The 10,211-nt window shown below is 26.7% G+C and overlaps 1 protein-coding gene across 3 annotated transcripts in view; it reads left to right on the forward strand.

Moving 5' to 3' along the window:
* Positions 1-1,288: 1,288 nt before the first annotated feature.
* Positions 1,289-10,211, forward strand: part of LOC117172985 — a 26,047-nt gene continuing 17,124 nt past the window's right edge. Inside the window, exons 1-3 of one of the 3 annotated variants that reach the window (XM_033361325.1) lie at positions 1,289-1,501; positions 1,907-2,138; positions 6,216-6,254. In XM_033361325.1, the coding sequence (XP_033217216.1) occupies positions 1,414-1,501; positions 1,907-2,138; positions 6,216-6,225 (330 nt within the window). In that variant the 5' untranslated portion in view covers positions 1,289-1,413 and the 3' untranslated portion in view covers positions 6,226-6,254. Of the gene's footprint in view, positions 1,502-1,901; positions 2,156-6,215; positions 6,255-10,211 lie in introns of those variants that run through there. The other 2 variants (XR_004467091.1, XR_004467092.1) reach the window with 2 other exon arrangements.

Below are 10,211 nucleotides of genomic sequence, written 5' to 3' on the forward strand. Positions count from 1 at the left end.
GTAGTTTTCATATATTCTTAAATTTATCTGTGTAATAAATCCTTTAAAAGTATACAATTAAATAAGAAAATGTATCAGAAGGTATGATGTTCAAGAACTTGTAAACATTTTAATAAAATTTTAATCAATTTAACAGAAACGCAATGTTAAGTGGGACGATAGTCGTGGGGGCTAAAGCGAAGGTTTAGGACCCACTCCGTCGGCTTGCGGGTTCGAGTGCCGCCTCGCACTCCGGGAGAGCCTCAGCTGCCCATCCCGCTAGCTCGTATTCACCCGGATTCACTCCGAATGTTGTCGCAGTCTTTAGAGAGAGAAAGATAGAGAGAGAGAGAGAGAGAGAGAGGAATATATTATCGATTGTGCAATGGTGGAATGAGATCGGAAAACAAAGCACAGAAATGAAAACATTGAAACCGAGTTATCCAATTTTATTACTTTTTTCTGATTCAATAAAATATGATTATCAGTTTTTTTTATTACTATCCTCCTTAATAGATCAATCATTTATTGCTAGTAATATTAATAACAAAAAAGGCAACGGGCCATGCGAGTTAGTATATATAACAGTTTACAACATAACAATTTCTTATTTTTGGTTCGCGTCACCAAAAATAAATTAATTTATATTAAATATTAATAAAATATTAATTTTCTATCTCAAAATATGAATTTTCAAACAAGAGGATTAATTGTCTATCAAAAAGATAAAGTTTGAACTTAGACAATTAAAAGGATAATGACTTAATCAAACATGGCATTATTTAATTTCGAGACAAACAAAATAATTGTTAACAAAAACAAAAAGTATGACCTAAAAAAAAAGTTTGTAACAAAAAAATTAATATTGTCAATATTTTTGTTCTGAATGAGAAAAAACAATCTTTCAATAATGCTTTTCCCCTAAATTCTTATAATGAATCTGTGTAGCTCAAATTCGTTGCAACTCAATTGAACATGGATTTTGGTGTACTTTAAAGGATCGTCGACTTTCTTTGTGATGTTAATGTATGTTGTATGTTGTATGTCCGAAATTTAGATTATAGTGTTTTGAAAATCCCGCTGAAAATCTCCCCATTTCGAGACTTTCGAGACTCTTGTTAACTAATATCGTTTACTCTTCATCACTTTCAATTAACTATATTTTTTATTATATTTTTAATGTCAGTCACTTTAGAGAACTACAAATTAATAAAGTAAGAAATTCAACAAATATGATTTTTCTATATTTACCGGCAATTACTGGTATGGTACCTCAAACAAGCGAACATGCTATGATAATGCTGAGCAACGAATGTCAATAATCCAATGATGGCAACGTAACCTTTAAATTTTTGTTAAAAATTGAGAGATTCTGCATTCTTTTTTGGCTTTTGGGAATAATTTTTACATTGTTTAGAATTTTGCTCATGTATTATGGGTAAAAAGAAACAGTACGGCAGCCAAACAAGGCTCGTGCAAAAAGGGAGACTGAACAATAAGAAAATAAGAAGACTTAATTCAGGTGAGTCTACTTCTGATAATTCTAATTCAGAGGAAATATTAAAAGATAATGGTTTTGAAAATGGACCCTGTGGGCACAAAATTTGACAACATATTTACGACATCGTTCGACATCGTTACGACATATTTACGATATCGTAATATCGTAAAGACATCGTCAGATTATCGGGAATATTTACGATATCGTAAAGACGACTTAACGACATGGACATAGGATATAGTAAAGTTGTCGTAAAGATGTCGTAAGGATGTCGTAAAGACGTCGCTAAACTTTGTGCCCACTGGGGTAGGATTATATAATAATATGCTCCAATTCAAGCTGTAAAAAAGAATAAAATCGAGCCTCAAATTCAGTGAAATATGCTCTTCATAAAACTTAAACCCGAATTATTTAAATCTAGTACAGCACCGATTGATCCTGGCCAGGCCAAAGACGGGCAGCCATCATATCACGGCCATGCTGCATGGCTGGACGTTGCCCAGCACAGCGTGACGATATTGGCCGAGGTCCGATCAGAAACCCCGACCACAGCCCGACTTCAATTCGTGCTCCCCGGCCAGCTTCTGGCTTACAGCCGGGATTTCAGCCGTAGACTGGCCAGCCCCCGACTTAGATTTTTACACGGAAATATATATTTGTAATTTTTAATTTATAGTTAATAATTTACCAAAAGTTGAGGTCACAATTTTTATATGTTTGCTTGTTAATTGTAATGTTTTTCAACAAAATGTTTCTTTTAAATTCAATACAACTATTTAATAAATAATTTAAATAATATAATGGAATCTAAGAAAACATTTTTTCATTTAAAATTAATTTTACAAATGAAAATTTAAGTACAGCAATCCTAATTAAAATTGATAATAGAAATTAAAATTTGATAATAATTAATTATTAACATTGAATCTTTTTATTTTATTTTTAGCTTTTCTATCTACAATTTTTAAAATCAAAACAATTTTAAATATTGCTACTTTATGAATTTTCGAGCATTTTCTACATGAGATTCTTCAACTTAAATTTCTACAATTGTTAAATCATTCATCTAAAAATAAATATTTGTCCTGTTCTAAGCCGTGAAATAGCATTTGTATGCTCAAAAATTCGCTGCAAATTATTCAATTTTGGAAACTGCAATGGGCAAACGCTACATTCTTTTTCCTTTGCCATGAATACTTTAATATTCATTTTTGAAAGAATCTGAATTTGAAATCGTATAATTTAAATAGTTTTAATTTTAAGTATTTTTTTAATGGATATGGTTCAATTTTTACAAAATACTTTTTGAGATAATTTTTTGTTAAAGGAACTTTAAGTTTGAATTTAATTATTCTTAATTGAAGATCTTTCCTTAAATTGAAAGCATAGGCAAAGATAATGTTGTAAGAGCAAAACTCTGTTTTTCCTTAAACTTTGACAAGCTGTGTGCACATTTATGTTGAAACACTTGATTATATTACCTAAATCAAATTTGTTCTATCAAATGATATATTGCGTTCCAGAACCATATGTTTCCAATTTATTGATTCTCAGAAAAGTCAAATTCATTTTCTTTCTTTTTTTAGTGCTTTTAATAAACATTTATTACTTTCATGTTGAAAGAATCTTTTACAGAGTTTTTGTCTAAAACGACTCTTCGGTTTCGTATATCGTTTCGAATTATTTTAATTCACTTTGAATTTATTTGGATTTTTTTCGAATTATTTCTGTTATTATAATTGGTTTTAAGATTCTTGAAATTTATCTTAAATCTCTCAAATTCTATAAGTTCCCTAAATTCCTTCAAGTCCTTGAATTTTCTTTATTCCTCCAATTATCTACTTTGATTGAATTCTCTGAATTTTCAAATATCTCGGGTTTCCTTCAATATAATGATTTCCTGAAATACCTCGAAAACACAATGTTTGGAAAATTTAAACTTATTTTCGGGAAGTGTCCATTTTTAATCAGCGATATGAATTTTCAATGAAAATTATTAATATTCGACCCGATACAAGAAATTAAGTTTTAAAAAGTATATAAATTTTCAACCAAGGAGTTGAATTTTTTACAAAAAAAAAAACAGGAATTTTGGGCGAAGCACATAAATTTTAAAGTAAATAGTTTCATTTTTATCTAAAAAGATATATTTTTAATAAAAAATTATGTAACAAATATTTTAGTTGAAAAACTAAATTTCAATTAAAGAAAAAATCAAATCTATTTTAAATTAGATGGGGTTGTTACACTAGAAGCCGTAGATTCTCTTGAGGACGGGATTTGTTGTTTACAATGAAATTTTTGTAAAGAAGTTATCGTATCTCCATTTTCACTTAGGCCTAATAAGATATTGATAGCTTTTTCCTCATTCTAATAGAGCTTTTTTTCTTAATCTGCCAGAAAATTTCAAAATGGTTTCAAGCCAACAAAATAGCCACGGTTTTTTAAAATTAAATTAAAGGTCAATTTTCTAAAAAAAAAAAAACCCTTACATTATTTGTAAGCTTTTCTTCACCTAAATAAGAAATATTCCTGGTAATTTTCATGCTGGCTACATATTGGTTATAGCCAGAAGATTTTTTTTTCCTAAAATTAAATTTTCAACCTTTTTAAAAACAAGAAAAAATAGAAAAATTGATTTTAAAAATGTGTGCACGTTTAAAACAGTTTAATGCAAATTTTTCTTGTTTTTTCCGTTATCTAGTGTAGTTTACGAGTAAATATTTATCGATTATATTTTTAGGAAAAAATATTTCCCATGAGATATTCTGCGACTTCAAATATAGAACCTTATCCGAATTAAAATAGATTTGGTCAAAAACAATTTGTGAAGTAGAAAAATTTTTAATTGATTCAGAATTAAGATATCTTACACCCAGAGAAAAGTTTTTATTAAATTAAAAAAAAAACATTCTTTTGAATAGCCTCTTTTGATTCAACATGAAAATGTTTTCATATTAAAAGAAAATTTATTTAATTTTAATAAATGACGTCACGTAGTTTTCTTAATATCAAGAGATTATTTGTTTAAATGATTTGTTTGATTTAAAACAAAATTCTTCTGATTCAAAAAGTTACAAGAAAAATAAAAAAAATAATTTCTTTAAGAGTCTGTAATTTGAAATAAGCAAATTATTTCTTTAAATCAAAGAAAGATTTTCTTAATCCACTTAATTACTTTGATTATTTTATGTTGCCGCGTCTTTCGGAACACGTTCTCTTTTTCCAACAAAAACAGTTATTTCATTTTAAAAAATGTAAACGTAAAATAAAAACTTATAATTCTTTGATTTGAAGAAATTTTTTATTTGAAGTCATAAAATATATCTTTAATTTGAAAAAATATTCGGTTTGAAGGAACGGAATATTTCTTGAATATAAATAAATTTTCCTTTTAAATGAAAAAATTATTTCTTTAAATTGAATGAAAAAAGTAACCAAAAAATTTTTTTCAACCAAACAAATATTTCGTTGACCGTATATCAATACTAGAATTTTTTTCATTTAAAGAAAGTTTCTTTAATTTAAGAAAACTTTTTTCTATTTATAAATAAAAGAAGTAAAAGCATCAAATTTTTAATATTAATAATTAATTACTAAAAAATTTGTATTTCGATATGATATTAACTGAGCTATTTCATACTTGAAGTGTTTGAAATCAAATAAATAATTATATCCTAAGGTAATAAATTATATCATCCATAAGGCTTCACGAATGGTTCAAATTTAAATTATTTGAGCAGGTGACACTTCCAAATATTCTTAATTGAGAAATTAAAAACTTTTAAATAATGAAATTAAAAGATTACTTTTTTCAAGTTTGAGAGACGCAAAATGTAGAATTTGATACAACACACAAATAAAAATATTATTAGGCCTCAGTATTTTAATTTAAAAGGTTTCCACAACATGTTTCGAATTTTTTACAAATTTTATGTTTTGTTGGGTAAACTTACCACCACAATTGAGAATAACCGCGAGTAAAAGAAGTAAAATTTGAATAAGGATCTTCATTTTCGATTGAGAGAATCCGTAAACGTTACTGACATTTGGTATATATATTGACCACTATCTATATAACAATGCCAATAAATATTTCCTTACTTAATTTTACAGTTTACATTCATGAGACATCTATGCAATTATGGAATTTTCCTGTGTTTGCAAACTAAGAAAAGTAGAGAAAAAAAAATTATATGAATCAGAGCAATATGATAAAATCAAAAGCATCAGTTAATAAACCTTGGACTCTATTGACAAGTTAAAAAGTATATGCACAAATCCTCCTAGAAATTTAAAGCCTAATTGTTCTTTCTTATCTTGAAAAGCAAACTTTAAGATAAAAGTGACAAAGATTTCAAGACAATCAAAAGGTGAATTTTTTATGTTTTTAAAAAAAAAATTCGAAGCTTTTCACGAAACTTGAAAGGGTTCAATAAAATAAAATAAATTTTTTGAGATTTCTGGAAAACATTGTAATAACTTTTTACTTTGAAAGATAAATATTTAACCCTTGAAAAGGGAACTGTACGAGTACCGAAACGTTAGTAATGCAAATTTATTTATTTATGTTTTTTATTTTTATTTTATTGTAATTTGATGATAATAAAAATAAAAAAGACGAAAGAAATAAAAAGAGAAGCAAGGGGATGTTGTTGGCTGCCTTCTCATTTTTCTTTCCTCTTTCTTATTTTTGTCCGAAAATTTTATTTTCTTTTTTTGTTTTTTTTTTCAGATTGCAATAGGATTTTTGGTTTCCGTTTATTCGTTGTGGTCCAAATTTGGTCGTTGGATTCTTGTTTTTCACAGGATTTTGCATCAATTTGATTATTGGACGTTAAATGAGATTCTTAATTTGGATTTTGGTCTAATTTAAATTTGTAAATTTTGAATTAAATATTTATATACACTCAAAAGCAAATAAACAAATAGATTTAAAAAATAAATGTTTATTTCAATTTTTTCTAGTCAAGATTAGATCTCCCCTATCATTATAATTTGGGATAACACAGGGTCTATGGCTTAATATCTCTGTTTGTTAATTATTTAATTTCCTTACGTTTTTTAAAACAATTTTTAAGGAACATAATTCTTATTTGAGCCTTTTTGTGCAGAATTTTTGCACAATTTTTTTTTTGTAGTTAATGTTCGCTTTAAGAATGAGCTTTCAAATTTGCATCTATTTCGTTTAAAATTTATAATTTGGTGTAAAAAATTGAACTGTTTCGTGGAAAATTTGTCTCTTTTGAAAAAATGTCATTCTGTTAGGTTTAAATTACAACTGTTCAACATTAATTTTTTATTTGTTGAGGATTCAGGTATTTTGCTAAATATTTGTCTTTTTTGGGATAAATTTAACTGGTTTTATTTGAAATCAATATCTTTTTTAATAATGTTTATTTTCAAGAAGTATAAGATAAAATACAATTAGTCAACGAGAGTTAAAAGACTTTTTTTGAACTACAGTATAAATAAACCATAAAATAACGTATACCTGGTAAAATATAAAAGGCACTTGTTTCGAAAAAACTGATAAATTGTTGGTATTTGCTTATTCTTCTTATAATTTTAAAAAATTTTTGAAAAATAAAGTTCCTTTACTAATTCTACTAAAAAAATAAGAATAATGTCGTCATTATTTTCATCATAAATTTTTCCAAAAGAATAATAAAAAACATTTAATCAATTAAATAATATTCAATCTTATATTTCTATTCTTAACAAATATCTACAAATTTGATAAAAAGGTTCCATATTTTCTAATTGCAGAATATCCTTAAAATGTTGAAGATCCATTTGTTTTGATATTTGAAATATTATACACATTAGGGAGATCCATTTTTTTTTTCATGGATATCGCCCATTAATCCGTTTGTTTTTGTTTAAAAAAATCATAGTTAGCCGGTCATTTTTTGATGGTTTGAGTGACCGAAAATTAAAATAGCGAATATTAGGATACCGAAAATTATTTCAACAAATGTCGAATTATTCGAAAATAGTTTAAGCGAAGATTTATTTGTCAGAAAGTCCATTTTACTGAAAGTTTCTATTTCAGAACGCCTAATTTTGCGAAGATTGAGTTTACCGAAAAATCAGTTTAGCGATAGGTGAGTTATCCGAAAATCATTTAACCGCATCTTTAAATATCCAAAAATTTAAAAATAGTTTATTTACATTCAGATCTATGTTTGATAACAAATAAAATATGTATGATGTGTAATCAAGTTGATTGAAGAGATAAAAAAAGTGAAAATTCAACGAAATGAGTGACAAAAACCTTATATAGTTGATATACATTAATTTACGTTAAAGAAAAATTACCATTTGAGTTAAAGGTTACCATAACAAATTTGAGATTATAGCGCCCGATTCTGATCAAATTTTGAGTAAGAAAAATTAAAATTTAATCTTCACGTAATTTAATATTGTAAACAAGTTAATCAGGCAATAATAACCAATCAATCAATTCCCAAAATAAAAAGCCTTAAACAATTATTTTCATTAAAAAATCCACATAATTTTCACTTTATATATTTCTTTAAACTTCAATTTAATTTCAGAAAATTTTAGTTTTTAATACTAACACTTTAGAATAATTAAAAAACACACATACATTTAATTTTTAGAATGGAAGACATTTTAATTAACTAGAAAAATAAAATAAAATAAAAAATATTCTATTTATTACGATTTTAGAAGTATTTTTGGAAAATTAATTATTTAAACAAATTATTATTTTTTTGAACAATTAAAAAGTGCTAATTTATTCTTTCTACACACTATACAGGCAGAAACATAATTGCATGTGTTTATATTATTTCATTTTTTTATTCGAAAAAAAATGCTTAAGCAAATAAAGATTGTTTAAACAAATATAAAAGTATTGAACATTAAAAGAAATGTATCAAAATTATATTATTATTCAACAAAACGTAGCATAGGATACTATTTTAAAAAGAAAGTTAATATCCCTGTCTCAATTTTTAGAAATTTTAAAAATATAGAATAAATAATTGTTTAAATAATAAAATGATGTTTTAGGAAGAATATACTACTCTAAACAATAAGAAACAATTACATTTCATTTAGAAAATAGATTATTTTATATATTTTTCGGAAATTAATAATTGTTTAAATAATTAATATTTCTCTAAAAAATAAAAAATTGTTTAAAAAGCCATTGGAAATATTAAAATTACTCAATAGTAATTATCTGTATAAAAAGGATGCAGGAAATTGCAAAAAAGTAACAACAATACGTAAAAATGTATTTTTTAATTTTCGCATAATATTTTGGGCGTCGTGGAGAGAGTAAGGGTGTGTTGGAAATAAAAGTTTTTCCTATTTTTTCATTTCGTATATACTCCTCTTCAAGTCTTTGAAAGTTTGGTACTTTTCGATGAAACCCTGGAACATGAGTTCAATTTTTCGAAAATTCAAAATTTCCCCATGTTAACTAAATTGAATTGTGAAGTACCCGCTGGCGCGTGTTAATATTAAAATTTCGAAAAAGAAAAATTACGTATTTTCTTTCTCCAGAAAAAAAGTTCTTAGACCACCCTAATATACATAGTATATGTAGGGCAATCATTTTCATACGATGGGACAGAGCCCTTCGCAGCAAATCCTTATTGTGTAAGTTCCAAAGTGCATTTTACAAATTTAAAAATACGAACGATATGTTTTTAACCAAAAATTAAACCATTAAATTTTTATAGAGAAAATTAATTTTTAACACCAAATTTTTGGTTCAAAACCGATGAATTTTCGATATAATTTCCGAACTTTTAGGCTAAAACGTCCATTTTCAACCAACAAGATAAATTTTCAACTAAAATCATGTATATTAAATGAAAACAAAATGGTATTCTAAGACTAACTTTGAAGCCACGACTTAAATTTATGGCGGCCCTGTACTCTTGATTTTATAAAGAATGATTTCATTAAATTGAAAAACCATACTCGGGGGGTTTTAGGTTCGCTAATAACGAGTCCGATATCAGCAATTCAAAATTCAAAATGGTGGATTCAAAGTGGCAATCGTGTGCTCTTGATTTTATAAAAAAGTACATCAATTGAATTGAAAAATCATACTCAGGTTTTTTAAAATCGCTGATAACGAATGCGATATCAGAGTTAAAAAATTCAGAATGGCAGATTCAACATTTCAGATTCAAAATGGCGAATGTTTACTGTTCATTTTAGGGAGAAATGCGTCAATTGAGTTTAACCCTTAAACGGCCAAAACGCCACTACCGGGACACTGCTTTTCAACGGCCAATAACTAAGACTATTCGACACTAGAAAAAATTGAGATACATATATTTTTATTGCTTAAGATCTCCTCTTTCCGACGGTGCCAATGAAATTCCTCAAAAAATTTATTTATTATCCCAAAATGCAGTTTAAACAAAAAAAACGTGATTTTTCGTGCCTATTTTTTTTTGTGAACCATTTTCCAAAGCTTTTCGAGTCTGTAATTAACCTGGAATCTCACTAACGGGTGGAATAAGTGTCTAAACTTTAAGAATCCATGGTTCAAAGATCGATTTTTCGTTTTAGTATTTTCAAAATGGCGTCTTAATGGCAAAATTTTTGTGAAAAAATTAATGAATGTTTTCACACAAAATTTGCCATTAAGACGCCATTTTGAAAATACTAAAACGAAAAATCGATCTTTGAACCATGGATTCTCAAAGCTTAGACATTTATTCCACCCGTTAGTGAGATT

The sequence above is a fragment of the Belonocnema kinseyi genome, chromosome 1 (assembly GCF_010883055.1).
Source record: "Belonocnema kinseyi isolate 2016_QV_RU_SX_M_011 chromosome 1, B_treatae_v1, whole genome shotgun sequence".
NCBI lineage: Eukaryota > Metazoa > Arthropoda > Insecta > Hymenoptera > Cynipidae > Belonocnema > Belonocnema kinseyi.